This window comes from Rhea pennata, chromosome 19 (assembly GCF_028389875.1).
Source record: "Rhea pennata isolate bPtePen1 chromosome 19, bPtePen1.pri, whole genome shotgun sequence".
In the NCBI taxonomy this organism is placed as follows: domain Eukaryota; kingdom Metazoa; phylum Chordata; class Aves; order Rheiformes; family Rheidae; genus Rhea; species Rhea pennata.
The window spans coordinates 1,590,418-1,608,743 of record NC_084681.1 but is presented as its reverse complement, the minus strand read 5'-3'; the positions used below and the strand labels follow the sequence as shown (position 1 = coordinate 1,608,743).

At 63.5% G+C, this 18,326-nt stretch overlaps 2 protein-coding genes across 3 annotated transcripts in view; one reads left to right on the top strand and one right to left on the bottom strand.

Moving 5' to 3' along the window:
• The window catches only part of SDK2 (sidekick cell adhesion molecule 2), a 40,030-nt gene extending 33,831 nt beyond the window's left edge, over nt 1-6,199 (bottom strand). The window contains exons 1-2 of the mRNA XM_062592093.1: nt 6,121-6,199; nt 2,509-2,616 (exon numbers count right to left, since the gene is read on the bottom strand). Coding sequence (XP_062448077.1) covers nt 2,509-2,616; nt 6,121-6,199 — 187 coding nt within the window. The remainder of the gene's footprint in view (nt 1-2,508; nt 2,617-6,120) is intronic.
• RPL38 (ribosomal protein L38) overlaps nt 1-18,326 on the top strand; it is a 90,703-nt gene that overhangs the window by 45,134 nt on the left and 27,243 nt on the right. The gene's annotated exons all lie outside the window — the stretch shown is intronic.

The window sequence follows — 18,326 nt, the reverse complement described above, 5'->3', positions numbered from 1 at the left end:
GGCGCCGGCCCCAGCCGCGCGCAGCAAAGCCAGCTCCCGGCCCCCGCGGAGCGCGCGGGGACCCGCTTGGCCCCCAAATCCGCCCCAGCCTCGCACTCGTGGGACCGGGGGCTCGAGGGCGGACGCACAGGTCGCCGCCTCAGCCGGCAGCATATACAGCAATTAGCTATCGCGGCTCCAGCGAGCTCAGTAGTTTCTCTCTGCTAACGGTCAAAGCGCCCGCGGGCCCCCCGGGAGAGCCGCCGGCACACGCAGCACAGCCGGCCGCCAGCTGTAATGCTCCGAGGCGGGTGACGGCAGCGACAGCCGCTGGCTCGGAGCCGCTGCAGCCCGGCCTTGGCGTTCCTGGAATCGCCACCGCGCCGTCCCCGCTGCCGGCCGGGATGCCCAGCTGCCGGCACGCAGTGGCAGCTGGTCTCGGTGCCCAGGGCCTTCCTCGGTGCACGGTGGCCTCTGGCCAGGAGGTGACACGGATCTGCAGCAGGGAGGTGACAACACTGATCAGCCCGCAGCTGCCAGTCACAGCGTCCCCAGGGCTGGATGCCGGAGAGCCTCCCCATGCCCAAAAACCTCCATTTCTGGGGGGACCGAGGGCAGGGACACAAGCGAGCCTCCCCCTGACACAGAGTGGGGAGACAAAGGGGGCCGGGGGACCAGCTGCAGCCCAGGAACGTCCCCTGCCCTCGGCCCCGTTCCCAGGGATCAGGTTACCCAGTTCCCAGGCAACCCGAGCCCAGCGCGGCTTTCCAGGCGCAGGCATTCCTGCTCCCCGCGGGGCTGGGGGCAAAGGGAGGGGGCCGGAAAGGGGGAGGCCGGCTTTCTCCTGGCGCAGACAGGTGGTCTGTGTCAGCCTCAAAGAGAAAAAGAGAGGCCGGGAGGAATGCAAAAAGCATCCCTCAGAGCGGGGGGGGTGGGGTGGGGGAATGCAAAAAGCATCCCTTGGAGCAGGGGGGGAATGCAAAAAGCATCCCTCAGAGCGAGGGGGGGGGAATGCAAAAAGCATCCCTCAGAGCGAGGGGGGGGGGAATGCAAAAAGCATCCCTTGGAGCAAGGGGGGGAATGCAAAAAGCATCCCTCGGAGCAAGGGGGGGGGGGGAACGCAAAAAGCAGCCGGTTCCCAGCCCCTCCAACGGCTGCGTCCTGAACTGAGCCTGCTCCCCAGGCCCCGCAATGGCCCGCACCCACCCGGTGGGGCAGCCAGAGCCCAGGGCAGCGCCCGCACGTCCCACAGGGCTCGCGTGCCTGGCCGCCCGCGGGTGCTCGGAGCAAGGAGGGGTGCCAGGCAGCGTCAGCACAGCTGATCGGAGCTGCACCCGGCAGATTCCTGCCCTCGCAGCCGGGAGAAGGGTGGCCCAAACGCACCCAGGAGCCACTTGCAGAGTGCTCTGGGCAAGCGAAGGGACAGGAGGGCCACAGCAGAGAGGAGGCAGCCGGTGGCCCCAGGAGGAGCCGGCTCTGCTGCCCGCCCCGTCGCCAGTCCCCAGGGAGCAGCCCCAGCCCTGTGCCACCAGCTCCACGCATTGCTTCTTCACGGGTGCAGGGCATCTCCCCCATCCCGACCCACCCTCCTCCGGGGAGCTGCCGGGCTGTCCCCAGCGCCCGAGCCAGCCTGGGCCCACGGCGGTGCCTTGTCCCAGGGTGAAGGCTCGTTGGAGAGCTGGTGTCCAGCACGGCCATGCAGCAGAGTGGGGGCTCCATCACCCTTCGTTAGCGCAATCACATCACCACTGACAGCAGCATATTTATTACTGGCCCAGCACCGAGCGTTTTTCACCCAACGACAGGCGACTTGCTAAGGAACGAGGGAGGTAACGAGGCCCCGGGGTCCTGGCCGAGCTGCTCCGCCTGCAGCGAGGACACCCGCAGCCGAGCACCTGGGGTTCTGCTCCCACATGGCTCTGAGCCCCACGTGCCCCCAGGGGCTCCAGGACGTCACCCCCCCACACACCACCACCAGCCACTGCTGGGGCAGCGAGCGGGGCCGTGCCTGGAGCATCGGGGTTCAGCCGGGAAGGACGGGCGCTCCGCTCCCATGCACTGGGCTGAGGCAGGATGGAGCCGTCCCCCGGGTGCAAGCGACCTCCCGGGGCTCCGACGGCCCCCAGGTGAGAGCCCCTGGGGGCTCCTGCTGAGCAGCCCCTTCCCGGCAGGGCTCAAACCCCCCCGGCTCCGCCGCCGGGTCCGAGGTGCCGGGGACGGGGACAAGGTTTGCAGAGACACGCAGACAGACACAGGGTCACGGCTCATCACAGCCGCCCCACGAGCCTCGCTCGCCTCCTCCCTCCCTCCAGGTTTAACCACCAGCGTTTTTCCAGGATCACGAGCAACCTGCACCCGTCTGCCTCCCTCCCCGCCCAGCCCCTTCACTCGCTCCTGCTGGGCAGAGCTGCCACCGCAGCCTAATCCCCATCATCCAGGGACAAGCAGCGCTCGACCGCCGTCACGGCCAGCCCCGCAGCCCCCGGCACCTCCGGCCAGCCCGGGCCACCGGCGTGGGCCAAAGCGTGCCAGCAGCTCCAGCCCCAGAGCTGCCAGGCAGAGAAACCGCTGCAAATGAGCAGTTGCCCTCCTCGATCCCGGGCAGCCCCTCGCCTCTTGGGCTCCAGGGCATCACGGCTTGGCACAGGGGAGGGAGCACTTGCACCTGAACCGCCGGGGAGCCGCACGTCCCGCCGCCGGGGACGCACCGGTCACGGCAGTGCTGCCCCCGGAGCAGACCACATCCCCTCCCCCTTATCGGGTTATCGGGTCATCAAAATTTCATTGCCGTGCCGCCACTAATGGCTTCCAAAGAAGCATCAAATTTTAATCTTCCTTTCCCCTAAAAGCCACTTCCCTTCCTGAGCCAGAGCTTTGCACAAGGCCACCAGCTAGCGCGGCAGGCGAGCTCCCGGGGAGGGGGGCACCCGGCTCAGTGGTCCCTGCCCCCAAGGGGGGCGGCAGGGCAGCACAGACCTGCCCAGGGTGCCAGAGCACTCAGTTTGAGGGAAGTCGTGATCAAAACCCCACCCCATGCCCAGCCCAGGACGGCAGCTCCGGGAGCCCCGGGACAGTGTGCAGCATCCCCAGCCCCGAGGGCAGCCTGCCCGCAGGCAGGTGCCAGCCCCGGCCCGCTGCGTACCGGGGCCCGGCAGCATCGCGGAGGCTCTCGCGGGCAGAGGGGCCCTCACATGAGCCCCGAGCGCTGCCTGCTCCAGCTGGCACATGCTCAAGCCTGGCACCAGCAGCACATCCACCGCAGCCGCCCCAGGAAGGGGCCAGGGCTTGTCCCCCTCCAGCCCAGGGCTCTGCCCCACTCATGCAGACATGCCCAGGGACCACGCGCGGGTGCCAGCACCCCCAGCTCCAGCCCCTAATAAGCCTCTTTGGCCAGGGCTGCCCATCTTGGTCCCCTGCCCCAAATCCCGTCTGGAACCTTAAGCCTCCCAAATCCCTCCTGGGACTGGCCGCAGCCTCACCAATCCCATCAGTGGCGCTGCGCCGGCACCGGGGCTCCCCGGGGCCACGCTCCCAGCGGGGAGACTGCGGCTCCGGGGCTCGCAAAACCCACAGAGAGACCTCGGCTCCCTCCCCAAAGCGCAGCATGAGGGACAGAGCCCGGGCACCCCAGGACGCCAGGTCATCCTCCGCCCCTGTCCAGCTCCAGGGAATCTCATCGGCTCACTAATCGGCTGAGGGCATCTTTGCTCCGAGCAGGCGCCCGCGGGCTCCGGCGTCGCGGCCGGGGCAAGGGGCGCACTGCGACACTGCTGCCGACCACGGCCGATTAGCCTTGCGCCAAGCACCGCCTTCAGCTCCGGGTAATTAGCGCAAGGCCCCTAATCAATAAGTTATTTTTTGCCATGGGTAATTAATAATTACACAGCACAGCCAGGCTGTAATTAAACTTCCGTCCCACCTCTCCCTGGCATCGCGGGGCCTTTGTTTTAGCGACGGCGGGTATCGAAACGCTGAATTCTCCTTGGCTGGGAGCCCTCGCGCCCTGGCCGGGAAGGTCTTGGGAAGGTCTCGCTCCATTCCCTTCCTCCTCCCCCGCTCCTTTCTCTCCCGACTGATCCCGCTCGCTCCGGCTGCCTCAATCAATAGCGCGCTGCCGCCTGGCCATGGGCAGCCCCTCGCCGCAGGCCCCCGAGGGCGATGCCCCCCAGGACACAGCGCAGCCGCCCGCCCCACCCCACCGCTCTCTCCCTGCCCGGCGCAGCAGATCCCGGGCAGGAGCTGAAGCCGGGGGTTGTGCCCACAGGCTGCACCTTCCCCGGCTCCTTTGCCCCAACCGGCTGCTGAGACCACCATCATCATCACGGTGCACATCAGCCCTCACCCGCTCCCAGCAGGCCCGGGCGGTGACCCTGTTAATCGGTCCCTGGGGCTTTTCCAGACCCCGGGACGGGCCGCCCTGGGGCAGGGTTAGCGAGGCACGCGCCGGGCCCTGGCATCGCGCCCGAGGCCGGTCCCGCACGGGCGGCTCTGCGGCGGGGACGGGCTCCCGCTCTCGCCTGCCACGCGGCGCCGGGCTGGGGCACGCCGCCGGGCGCACGGCGCAGCCAAGCAATGTCACGCTGCCTGCAAGGAGAACACATGCAACGTGCTGCAGGGAGCTGAAGCTGGAAAGCTCTGCTCACATAGCAGGGGAGAGGAAGGAAAGAACCAAACCCCCCTTCTTCTTGCCTCGAGAGGAGGCTGGAGCACAGACAACCCCGATCTCCCACCCCTTTGGGGGGACCCCAGAGCTCCATAAACAAATGGAAGGAGAGTCCATCGCACAAGGAGACTGTCCCGGAGCCGGGGAACAAACGGACCGCGGGGGACCCGCGAGACAGAGACGCCAGCCAGGAGAGAAACTCAGCAAGGGAGTGAATCAATCAAAGAGACCTTCACAGCTCCCCACACAGGGCCTGCCCGGATAATATACTGCTGCTTTAGATGTTATGTTCTGAACTTAATTACTGAGAAATTATAGCAGTGCTGGGGGAGGCTCAGGGGGAGCAGGAAGACAGGAGCGCACAGGGACTTCTGCCTCCGCTTGCTGCCACAAACAAGGGCAAGAGATGTCGCGGGCGAGGGCCCCCGGCTGCACCCTGCTGGGCCCCCGGGTCTGCAGCCTGCGTGTGCTCAGGCCAAGCAGCGGGGCCGGAGGCGCCCGTGCTGCAGCCCTGCCAGCCCAGGGAGCCTCCTCCGCATCCCCGCCAGAGCCTCCCGGGGAGGGACAGGACGCCAGGGCCCTCCCCGTGCCCCTGAACCCTGGCTGCACCCAGGAGGGCCACAGACTAGTTCTACGTCCCTCTTGGGGAACAGAGCAGTGGAAAACAGCCTGTGCAGTGCCAGAGCCCCGGGGGCAACGAGCAGGCAGGAGCTCACCCCGCTCAGCGGTACCCGCCTGGCCCCCAGGTCCCGCCGGGTGTGCAGGGAGCCCCAGGCACCTACAGCAGCATGAGGCAGCAGCTGCTTCTCCCCTTAAAATCCCAGGCTCCTGCCCGGTCTGACCAGCAGGTTGGGGTAGACAGGACTGAGACAAAGGCAAGAATCGCTTCCCAGGAGCTACCCAAACTTGCACCCCAAATCCTGCAGCGCAAGGGGAGATGATCTCCCCAGGCGTAAAAACAGGCGCCTTTGTCCCCCTCTGCCCCAGGAGGATGTCCAGGCTCGCAGGAGCATGGCCACCACAGTCTCTACCCCATGCACAGGGCAGTGTTTGCCCCCCCCCAAACCCAGGTGAGGGGCAGTTGTGTGCTGGGGGAGACACAGCAGAGTCCTACTGCTCAGCTCCAGTGGGTCCTGGCCCCCCACCCAAAGGCTCTTCCCTTCCTGGAGGGGGGGGGGGGCGTCGCTGAACTGCCCTAAAACTGCAGCTCCCATCCTAAGCTTCGGGGGCACCTCGATCCACGACCCCCCAGCTGTCTCCCAAACTTCCCCGGCCAGGGTGGTTTGGAGCCCCCTGGAGCACCCACCTTGGGGGGGGGGAAGCACCGCAGCAGCGAGGGGAGCAGAGCCGGGACCCTCCCGCATCCCCCCGGTTTCCAGCAGCAGAGTCAATGTCACAGCGGCAGCTAAGGAAGCCGCAGAGCCAGCGCGGGGGGAGCGCGCCGGCCCCGCGCCGGGGCCCCCGTCGCACCCGCTTACCTTGGGCGCCGGCTCCCGGGGGGCCGGGCAGGGCGAGCACGGCGAAGCACAGCAGCCCCCAGCTCCGCAGCCGGGCCATGGCCGCGGGCACGGGCGGGGGCAACTTCCCCGACTTTATAATCCGGGCGGCTGCGGCGCCGGTCCTGGCTGCTCTCCGCCGGCCACCGGCGCGTCTTCCGGGCGCGGGGACCCCCCGGCGGCCGCGCTGCCCGTGGCGGGGGAGGCAACGGCGGACGAAAGAGGCTCTCGGCGAGGCGGGGAGGTCTCCAGGCAGCTCCCCACCGTGCGCAGCTTCCCGAGGGCGTGCGAAGCCCGGACCCCCAAATCCGGAGCGGGGCCGGCAGCCGGGCTCCTCCTCGAGCGCTGCGCCCCCGCTCAGGGAGGGGGGCGGGAACCGCGGGGCTGCGCCCCCCTCGGCCCTTCCTGCCCGGAGGGCACGATGAGGGCCGGCTCGCCCCCCCCCCCCCCCCCCCCCCCGCCGGCACCGAGCGCACCGCGCCGCGGAAAAAAAAGTTCGGGGTCCGGGCGCGGGGAGGGGGAGGCAGGCGGCGCCTCCCCGGCGCTCCGCTCCAGCCCGGCGATGTCCCCGGCTCGGCGGCGGGTCTCTTTCCCCGCCCCTCCCCGGTTCCCCCCCGCCGCCCGCGGGGGCCGGCGGAAAGTGCGGCGGCGGCGGCGCGGGGTCCGGCCGGGAGCCGCAGGCGGGCGGCGCCGTCCGCTCCCGGCGCTCCGGCCCCCTGCCCGCGCCTGCTGCGCGCCGGAGCGAGCGGCGGCGGCGCCGGGAGAGCCCGAGCCGCGGGGGCGGGCAGACGGCGCGGCTCGGAGCGCTACCCAGCGGCCGCGGCCGGCCGCGCACGGAGCCGCGGGCGGAGCGGAGCAGAGCGGAGCGGAGCGAGCAGCTCCCCCGCCCCCGGGCCGCGGCTGCTCCCGGCTGCAGAAGCAGCAGGTCTCCCCTCCCCAAGCGCCCGGAGCCTCCCCCCGCCCCACGGGGCCCCGGGCTCCTCCACCGCCACCCAGCGCATCAGCCCGCGGTCCCCACTCCGCAAGGAGGGGGCACCGTGTCCCTGAGGTCGCTCTGCAGCCGGGGGGAGGGTTGCCTGGGGGATAAGCCAGACCTCCCCTCACTCCTCTGGGGCCACATAGTCCCAGGGAGGAAGATTAAAAACCTCTCACGATGACTGATCGTTGCAGGCCAGCCATGCATGATTAACCAGCAGAACTCTGCCACAAGACTGTCAAAGCAAACAGACCATTCAAGAACAGCTCCAGTCTCAGAGATGAGTTAACAGCACTTCCCAGACAACATATGATGTCTTCAGATCTGATCCTGCAATCACTCAAGCCCAGACCTCCCACCAGGACCAGGCCTTGACTGCACATCCTTCAGAGATGACTGTGCTTTATGGCAGTACAGTGCCTTCTGTTTGGAGAGGGAGCACAGTTCAGCGAGGGCTGCTGCAGCACACTGACACCCACGGACCTACACCACCCGCACAGAAGGAAACATCCACCCCAGCTGCTGATCAGCCTCCTGAGCACACAGTGGCTTTCAGACAAGGGACCTGCAAGGAGCACGGTGAATGCATGAGCAGATTACTCTGAAGCCAGGCCCAGCACCAGAGGAAATCAGAGTCAGACCAGGGCAGGGACAGAGGAAGCACTCACAGAGGTCAGTACAGCTGTGCGGGTTGGTACCCCGGCTCCAGTGTGCATTTCCACTACATTATATGCACTCGCATGTAAATCACGCACAGGGGACAATACCTGTGTGCATGTTATGCATTTGGAGAGCTACTGCCAAGTTTCCCATCGACCTCTTGAAACCAGACTGAACAATAACCCAGCGCTCGCCCACCCCAGCATTAATCAGCTCCGCGGCTGGCATTCTCAGCCAAGCTGAAAGGGATCGATGCGTCGGGGGAGGCTGCAATCCCGGCTCACTTCTCAAGGAGGTGTTTCCTGGTACAGGCTGGAACAAGCAAGGAGAAAGACTGCCCAGGCCAGTGGCAAGCTCAGGCCCCTGTGATGGGCTTAGACCCCAGTTTTGCAGCACTAACACACAAGCCTTGTTCTACAGCAGGGAGCAGCAGCAGCAATGCTCAGCACATTCCTAAGCTCCCATGGGATCAGGGCTTTGTTCCATAAAGAAAAGGAATTCCTGTCCCCCAGGCCATAAATTCAGTGCCTGCCTCTAGTGCCTGCAGGGATTTATGGTTATTACAATTAATCTTGCCAAGGTGTAAGCCATTTATTACTTCACAGGTACGTGTTTCTCCACAGTCATCTGGGCAGACTGGACAAGCTTCGGTTTCACAGCAAACACTCCCACCCCAGAGAGCACACATTCCTTCCCAGCCCTGACTGCACGGCCCTGCCAGCTCTGTATCAGAGCACTCCTAGATCTGTCCAGCTGGGAGCAAACTCCAGCTTACTACTCCATAGTTGTTCTCAGGGTGCATTGGAGAAGCTGAGAGCTGCTCCCGTACAGTGTCATTCCGGGGTTTGTAACCCCTGGGATCAGAGGGCACCAGGCTCTTGTGGCATCCACGCACATCCATGCTGTGATCCTCCAGCAACGTGACATGACCTAGCAAGGATCCCACCTCCTAAGCTACAATTTTGGGCAGTGTCAGTTGTAATTATCCTGGGAATTACGTGATGTGCACACAGACCAGCTGTGAGCCCTGTCGCATGACTTTCGCCTGACCAAGACTGACTTGAGAGGGATGAGAGTGCACAGGTCTTCAAGCGCAAATCAGGAGCTTAGATTTTAATTTAGATTTTTAACTCCTCTCTAGAAGTCCCCTTCCCCAAGTTCCAAAGCAGGGCGCTCTGGTCTCCAACAGAAGCACATCCCTCCAGCTCCTGCTTCAGGCCCCTCCTAATGACAAGTTACCCTTACACAGCCCACAGTGCTGGCCCAGCAGGAAGCAAAAGGCTGCCTTAGGCCTATTTGTAGATTGGAAAGCTATTATTTTGCCTCGCACTTGAAGAGGGAGCATCAAAGTCAAACCCAAAATACATTACTGGGCTGGAATTAAAAACTCTTTTCCAAAACCAAGGCAAGTTCCAAAAAAAGATTAAGGCTTTATTTGAAATGAAGTTTTTGCTCAGATGTCAGGCACTTCAGAGATCAGGAGTCAGCACTATTCAGAGACTCCAAGACAATGGCCAGGAGCTTCCTTCATCACCTTCAGCACCCCTTGCTAGCCTTGGAGGAGGCCACATCTCAGTAGCATCACTATTCCCTACACAAGATGACACCCAGCATACCACAACACCACAAGCACCAACACACCCATGGGAGAACATGCTACATGCCCCCCCACACACACCATACCCTCATGAAGCACCTTGCTTCAGAAAGATGCTGGAAAGCAGCAACAGTGCAGAGAAGTGCAAGAAGGACCCCAAGGTTAGCAATGCTGCCTACAAGCAAGGAACTGCAGGAACTCCATCCTCCTCTGTCAGAGGAGAGGACGCAGACTCAGCCAGGTGATCAGCACCAACACAGGGAGGAGAAATTAGATAATGGAGGCTCCATAGTCTTGCAGATAGAGGTATAACAAGCTCCCACAGGCAGAAGCCAAAGCCAGACATATCCAGGTTAGCTGTAAGGCACATATTTCTAACAGCAAGAATGATTTATGAAGACACTAGTTTGCAGTGAGGCTCCCCAATATTAGAGATTTTAGAACTAGAACTGGAAGGGTTTCTTAAGCTTCTCCAGAACCATCCACACTCCTGAAGGAGTTAATTTAAGGTAGTGCTATAAATCAGTAAGATTGTTCATTGCTCATCAACTCCTTACTTTAAAAGGAGATCTAAGACAGGCCCCTTCTCTCCAAGGCAATGCCATGCATCACAGGGGCAAGACACCTCCTTCCCCAGCTCCAGGCCATGGACACAATCACTTGGCCCGCTGGCAGGGCTGCAGGCAGATGCTCTGTTTTTGGCAGGCTTGAAGCCACCTTCCGTTGTGTTGTGTTGAAGGGAACCAAGCAGGGCTCCACGCTGCCCCCAGATGCTGTGCAAAGGGCCCACAAACAAGCTCAGAGAAGAAACGCGTCTTAAATATTTGATGTCTTCAAAAATTAGAGAGAAGCAATAGCAGCAGGGACAAGCTTTGTCCTTCCTACCAGCACTGCACTTCCCAGCTGAGAGCTCTCCCAGCATCAGCTGCTCCAAGCATTTCAGTCCAATTAAGATCTCCCTTCAAGCCCAAAGCAAAACTGATCTGCAAGCCCCTGCTGTCAGGGCAGGAGCGCTCAGGGGCTCCCTTTCCCTGTCAGTCAAGGGCCTGCAGTGGCAGAGGTCAGGGAGCCCAGCCCAGGGTCAGAGGCAGCAGAGACAAGAAAGCTGGTCAAGAGCAGAGCATCAGCATCTCCCAGGCAATAGAGACAGTCTCATTTCTGTCCAGGACCAAGCTCTGCTGCTGGAGAGAAGCCATTCGGCAGCAAGCCAAGAGCTGCCAGAAGCTTCCCACAGCCAGGACAGAACAAGGAGATCTGCCTGTGGCTCCTCCCAGCCGTCACTCCTCTGCCTGGTGCAGGCAGCATTCCCATGCCCAGCCAGGACACCTTAACAGAGCTATTAACCCCCCTTCTCACCTCCTGCAAGGTGCACTGCTACCTCTCCAGGAAGAGAACGACCTTGTGCTCACCCAGCTTGGTAGCAACACAGCGGGATCTGCACAGTCCTGTTCCGCCTTCACCCCCATCATCTCTGCTGTGGGTTAGACAGGTCTGAGCCAGGAACAAGCTGCTGGGGCAAAGGGAGTCCTAGGCCAGCCCTGCCTTGGATCCTGTTGCTGGGGCCTGGGGTGCTCCCAGCCACGGGAGCGGCACCGCTGACATCTCCCCCGCAGCAGCACTGAGCTGCCGCTAGCCCCATGCGGAGGAAGCCCCTGCCCTGGCGCTCAGGCAGGCTGTGCGGAGCCCCAGGCGCCTCCCAGGCAACGCCGTCAGTGCAGGAACAGCCCAGCGGCTTCACACTTCTGCACAGGGCACATGGACTTTCAAGCGCTGCCCATCACCCCAAGGCTCCAGAGACAGAGCTGCCCCCACCCCACTGATCCAGCCACCCTGCTCCCCTCCGGATGAGGGCTCCAGACCAGGGCATACACAGGCACAGCCAGGAATTCCCAAAGCCACTGCTGCATTAAAGCTTGCTTCTGCTCCAAACTCTCAGTGCACCAAGAGAGGCTGCGCACCATCCCCGTGGCCAGCAGCCTGCTCAGCAAGCAGGAGATGCCCGAGGAGGCATCAGTGCCAGGAGCCACCCTCCACCAAGGGGGCCGGCGAGAACAGGAGCCTTTGCTCCAGCACGAAGGCTTTAGCAGCTCTCCTGCAGCACGGGGCTGGCTCCACAAAGGATTACGGCGCTGGCACGGGGAGAGAGCCCGAGGGGCTCTGGAGACCAGGGCGAGCTCTCCCCAAAGAGCTGTTGTGCTGGGGTCCCCACTCCCACCCCACCCCCTACAGCAGAAGCAAGGCCCCCAAGATCCCACGTGCCACTGCAGGCCAGACCATCCGGGGAGAGGCCCCCACAGCAGGACAAAACGCCATTGCTACTGCTGCTCCAGACCCCACAGCCCTTCTCCAGGTAGGGGCTTGCAATCACCTTCTGGAAGGTCTCGGGGGCAGCAGCTACCAGGCAGCAGGGGCATTTCTAAATATGCCCTTGTTAACGCAAACAACACAAAGCCACAGCAAAAGGACTACAAGCCTCACAGCCTCCTCCCTGTTATTAGTGTAAAAGCACCCCGCGCACAAGCTCTGTGGGGCTGGCACGGGCTCCTCCAGACCCCAGAGCCACTGCTGGAAGGAAGCTAGGACTCAGACAAACCGGCCTCTCTTCCAACACTCGAGAGCAGCGTTTTGCTTACTCTACCAGTTGGAAAGAGCCCAGAGGGACTCCTAAACTTGGCTCCACTTTGCTGGGGCAGAATAAAGACGCAACTGTAGGATTAGCAGTGGTGAGCTCCACGTTGGCCTCACGCCCTCCCTCCGAGGCCACCAGCGCAGAGACGCCCCGCTCAGCCACGCCAGCCCCAGGCTCCCACCAGAAGTCCAGACCTCAAGGCTAGTTTGAAAATCAGAAGATTAGAAGTTCAAGCTAAAGCACTGGTTCATTTTAACATGACTTCTTAACATTTAAGGACCACCTTCCTATTCCTCAGTAACAGTGACTGGGGACCAGACAGGTACATTAGGAACTGGATCCAAAACTCTCACTTAATCACACGCTTGCAGAAGCCGATGTTTTAAGGAACCCAGCACAAAGCACCAGCCTGCTGGCAGCCCAGCCAGGGACAGCCCCAGAGGAGACACAGAGCTCTGAACCTTTCATCTGGGACATCTGCACTAAGTCCTTCCCAAACCCCAGGTCCATACACACCCCAGCATCTGCTGCACAGATAAGGGGCTTTTTAGCAGGGCACCCCAGGTCCAAGAAGCAAAAGGTTTGCTTAGCAGACACCAGCTCGCTCTTCAGGGACAAACATCAAAGCCACTTTCCGTAGCAGCTCTGCCCTTGTCACACCAAAGCACATGCACACACATGTATTTTGCCCATTGGCCCCAGACACTGCTCACACCCCATAGCTCAAGCACCTGGGAACAGCCCCACTGCCAAGCTACAGACACACTCACAGCACTGGCAAAGGCAGCTGGGTTGAAACCCTCTTACCAGCCTCCGCAGGGCCCTGGTGCAGCTCCTGCCCACTCCTTCCCAGCCAGCACCAGCATCTCCATGTGCTCCAGCAGCTTGGAAGCCCACCAGCCCCATCCTCACTCCAGCCCCACCGGTCAGCAGGAGAAAGGGGCCTGTGAACTAGCTGACTTAAATACACCTGCAGGCTAAACCCCTCCAGGTGTGCTTAGGGGGCTGCGGCACCCGCCTTCCCCCTGCCCGCCGGAGGAAAGGGGGGAGCCAGGCGCCCCATCCCCACCCCCGGTGCCCGTCCCAGGCCGCAGCGAGGGACAGGGGCTTCGCCCGGGGCTGCCAGCTGCACGCGGGGCCGACCCAGCGCGCGGGATCAGGCCCCAGCGCTGCAGCCGGGGCAGGGGCTGGGGGGTCCTGCAGCGGGCAGCAGAACCCGCTGGCACGTCCCGCTGCTCCCCACGGCCGTGGGGAGAGCGGCGGGGGGTGACCCCACGCGCCCCCGCACGCTCTGCCCGGGCGGGCGCTGGGGGAACCATCTCCTCCAGCGAGGCCGGGCCCCCCCCCCCCCCCGCCCGGTGTGGTGCCCTCAGGGCCCCTACAGCTCCGGGGGCTTCAGGTGCTGTGCTGATTTCCAGCACGACAAGATTAGGTGCTAAATAATGGATAATAATAGTAGAAATAGTAAATAATGTATTTATAGGCTTGCATAATGAATAACAGCGAGCACAGGCTGTGCGGGCCAGCACCGGCGCTGGCAGAGCCGACGGCTGAACTGGGGATGGGGCGCGAGCAGGGGCCGTGGCGGGGGCCCGGAGCCCCTCCGCACCCCGCGCCGGCCCTTCGCTCGCCCGGCCTGTGCTCCCGCAGGGCCCCGGCAGCGTCTGGCGGGACGCGGTTAGCCGCCCCTCGATCAATCCCGTTAGCAGCAGCGAAGCCACAAAGTGAATTACTCTGCGCATGGGCAAAAAAATCTGGTTGGACTCTGGGGGAGCCCAGGTCAGAGGGTCCCTGGCTGCCCCCCGAGGCCGCCCCCGCGCTCGGGGGTCGCTGCCGTGCTGCGCCCAGCTGGGGCTCTGCTGGAGGCTGTGCCCGGCCGCGGGAGCCCTCGCGCCGGAGCATCCTCCCACTCGGTGCCCGGCCTGGGGCGCAGACAGCCCTCGAGGCCCGTGCCTCAGTTTCCCCATGTGCCGGGCTGGCAGTCCCCTGGCAGCTGGGAGATCTCAGCCGGGGCGACGTCCAGCACCGCGACGGGCCGGGACGCGGGCTGAACCGCAGAGCCGAGCTGAATCCCTCGTGCCGAGCGCCCGGCGCGCCGCGGGCGAGCCAGGACCGGAGCAGGATCGCACCGAGTCCTTCGCAAACAGCTTGCGCAGCCCGTGCCGGCGCTGCGAGCGAGACAGGGCAGAGAGATCCGTCTTCCTGACTGCGAGATAAAACGGCTACATTTCAGATAATTCTAGATAGTAAATTTTTTGAGTCCCTATAAGCTAAAATCAATATTGGCACAACTGTGCGTCATTAAAAACTAAATGAACATGACAAAGCCAAACTGCTGCCTATTAAACAAATGAGTTTTCTATCCACACAGGCACAGCGGGTTATTAAATTCTTTATTACAGGAGCATTGCTTTTTATAAAAAGGGGGGGGGATACGTCTTGCTGCGAGGTGTTGGAGCCAGCACATGTCTGACCTTCCCGTGACACTGGGGGACGCACGGCGCCGGACCCGGCGTGCCGCCCCGAGCCCGAGCCCGGCGGGGGCCCCGGGTGAGGGACCCTCCGGCGAGGTCCAGCAGCTGCTCCGGGCGGAAATGCCAGCATCTCGCTTTGCAGAAAGTCCAGGTTTCCCGCGAAAGTGGGGGACGTTTGCTGGCGGCCGCCCAAGCAGCCCGGCCGAGGCACTCGGCACACAGCAACGCGCTCCCGGGGCTCGCAGCTGTGACAGGCCACGCCGGAGGCTGGGTAGGAGAATTTACTGGGAAGTTCCTATAGCGGGAATAGCCTGGTATGCTGGGCAGCCCTGGGCTCTCCCAGCTCACTGCACGGACCAGGGTGGACCAGCCTGAACCAGGCCTCCTGCGCTCCGTCCTGCTATAGATCCCCATCCACCGGGCTTTCCTAGAGCAAAGGAGAAAGCCAATGGACTAAGAGCCCTCGGTGGCCTTCAGCCATCTGAGAAAGGCTTGAGGGAGTCTCCTAGCAAACCACCATGCTCCCGAGGACCGTGCCGGAGGCAGGGCAACGTGATGGCAATGCAACGACAACACAACCGCAATGCGACGGCAACGCAACAGCAATGCAACCGCAATGCAACTGCAATGCAATGGCAATGCAACAGCAATGCAACAGCAATGCAATAGCAGTGCAATGGCAATGCAACTGCAATGCAATGGCAATGCAATGGCAATGCAATGGCGATGCAACAGCAATGCAATGGCAATGCAATGGCAATGCAACTGCAATGCAGTGGCAACGCAACCGCAGTGCAATGGCTGTGGTCCCAAGCAGGCCCATGGGTGACCTCCCTCCCCAGATCGTGAAAGCTGGGATCTGAATGGTAGAAGGCTGCACAGTGCATTTTCAGCCCGAATCCCAGGGGTCTCAGCAGTGTTAGCTGCTGCTGCGGGGGAACGCGCATCCTGCGCCAGACCACATCCCCCACCCAGCCCGGGAGGGCTCAGAGGCCCGCAGGACTCCCTTGGCGAGGGCAATTCCCATGGTCTCCAGGGGCTGGGAATGCCAGACAGGACTCCACCCACCGCTGCCCTTCCCTGGGTGTCACAGGTATCCACCACAGCAGGCTTGCGCCGTCAGCACCCGCTGTCCGTCCCCGTGTTACGCTATAAGTGTCCTGATTGTGTCCAAGCTCTCACCGCTCACAGGAGGTATAAATATCCACAGGCGCCGGCTGAGTGCCAGGGAGGACAGGGCTGGAGGAGAGCGAAGCGGCGAGCAAAGGAGCCGGGGCCACCCCCCCGCCCCCCGCTGGGGTGCGGGCAGCCTGCAGCGGGGGGCCGAGCGCGATGTGCTGGGAAAGGTCAGCGTGCTCAGCCGTGGAAAGCAGGGCGCTCCAGGCAGCTGCTGGCTGAGCCGCTCCGACGAGCGCCGGCGGCTCCGGGGATGCTGCGGAAGCTCTCCCCCATCACCTTCCTCCAGGCCAGGCTCGCCGCGGCACGTGCACGCACGCGCAGGCACACGCCCGCCCGCCCGCCCATGCACACCTTGCACGATGCAGCGGGGCGCGCGCGGTCTGCTCCAGCCCGGCAGCCGCGCCGCGCGCCCGCCACGCACGACGTGCACCGGCATCGCGCGATTCCTGGGGCCGCCGGGGACACGCGAGGGCTTGCAGCAGCCCCCCGGGCCGTGCCCTCGCCCGGGGCAGGCACCGACCCGGCGTGCTGCTCGCCAGCGCCGTGCTGGCACGCGTACTGAGTGACGTTTGCCGCTCTGCACACTGTTTTGTGCACAGAGCCTCCCCGCACGCTGTTGCACGTGAGTGCAAGACAGAGCTGAGGCCTGTGTCTCTCTCCCCTCGTCTCTTGCTCCTGCTGAGGAGGGAAAATCTTGGGACTGTCCAGGGAGCAGCACCAGCCCGCGCTGCAGCAGGCGGGCAGGGAGCGCATCCCGTGTCGCCGCCCCGCTCCCCGCCGGCAGCCGGGCCCGCGGCGCGGACAGGTTGGCTTCCACGCTCCGGGAGAGCCGCTTGGCTTTGATGATGATTAATTGCGCCGACACGCGGTTTTAATGCCTTCCCCAAACTGCCTGGTGCCTGCTTCGCACGAGGGCAGGCGCGGTGATTAATGCTGACGAGCTCCGGGCACGAGCGAGCCGTGCACCGCCCCCCCCGCCCCGCTGTGCGCCCGGCCAGCCCTGCCTCCCCGTGTCCCCACTCCCCCCTGCCCTCCCCGAGGGCCCCTCCGACACGGCAGCATCTCTGCAAGAGGCTCCGCAGCCGGAGCAGGGTCGGCGGCACCTGGCAGGCGCAGGCCAGGTCGTCCAGCCGGGATCGGCGCGGATCCATCCCGCTCCCGCCTCGCCACCAGCGGCCCTCGGCGTCGCTCAGAGACTGTCGCCGTAGCGTGACATTCGCCTCTGCAAGGACACTAAAGTGCCTCCGCAGGTGGACGGGCTGCCGGCCCCTCCGGCGGCGAGCGGCCGGGCTCTGGCGGACGCCGGCGCTGGCCTGATTGATGCTTTGACAGCGTGATGGATGGCAGCGGCACGCAGCCCCTGCCACGGCGGCGCACGCGCTGCGTTCGTTATCTGACGGGGAGCTGGAAACGAGCTGCTCGTCCAGGGATCCCTGCTACAATCCCATTACAGCCGGAGAAGTCAATCACGCGCCCGCTCAATAGAGCCGCGCTGGGAGGCAGCCGGCGGCGAGGGGCGGGAGCTGCTGGGGGAAGTTTTATGGGGCCTGAATCAATCAGTGGGAATCCCATAAAAGTCGGCGGTATAAATGTGCTCCTCGGATGGGTTTTGACATCCAATTGTCTTTTCCATTCCAGATGCCATAAAGCTGCGCACACCCATGTGTATAGGGAGGGCGCATATACACACGCGCGAACGCTGCGTACGGACACGAGTGCAGCAAGCCGCCACGCGCGCGTGCAGGCAGGGGGGTGCTGCACGCTTGCACGCCCCCAAGACGTGCACACACGGGCTGCACGCTCGCCCGGGGCGGGCGCACGTGCGCGTGCAAGCCCCAGGACGGAGCCCGCGGCAGGGCCGGCGGTCGTGGCTGCACCCCGACGGGCTCGGGGCACCCCTGTGCTCCCCGTCCGGAGACGCATTGGCATCTTCGCCTGCGACGGCCCCGGGGACGAGCCCACGCTCCCGCAGCGACGATCCAAGGAGCCATTTGCCTGCCGTTAACCCAAGACAGAGGCGGGCGATGGGCGGCTGGGGATCAATTTGCAAGGCTGTTTAAAAACCTCATTTAAAAGGAAAAAAAAAAGAAAAGAAAGAAAGAAACCTCCAGCATGCAATCAGTGCCAGGATGTATTACTGCTGCGTCCCAGCCTCTTTCCAAACAGCGCAATCAGAAGGCCAGTGTTCAGCCGAGAGAGAGATAACTTGCTAGGAAAACTGTCCCCCCAAACCCATCACTCCTTTCTGCAGAGAAATCTCAGCTACAGCATTAGCTGCAAACTTAGATGAGCAAGCAGGTCGTACATCACCTCTCCCTAAATCACTTGCCGGGCTTGGCTACGTGAGGGCCTGAGGATGGAGGGCGGCTTGTGCACTTAAATAAAAAGATGAGAAATTTATACAGGCTGAAGGAGAGTGGAGGAGAGAAATCCAAACACAGAGCGGCGGGAGAAAGGCACCCCGCCAGCGCGGCGGCGAGGTGGCGGCGGGCTGTGGCACGGGGCTCCGGGGCTGCGCCGGCACCGCTCGCGTGGGCAGAAACGCTCCGATTTCGCCTGTGCTTAACCGTCTCGGAAAGTGCTCCAGCTGCTCCGAGATGCCAGGAACCGAACGCGGGTGCTTCAGGGCGGCAGCACCTCCGTCCTCTGGCGCCCGGCTCGCTCGGCACCCCC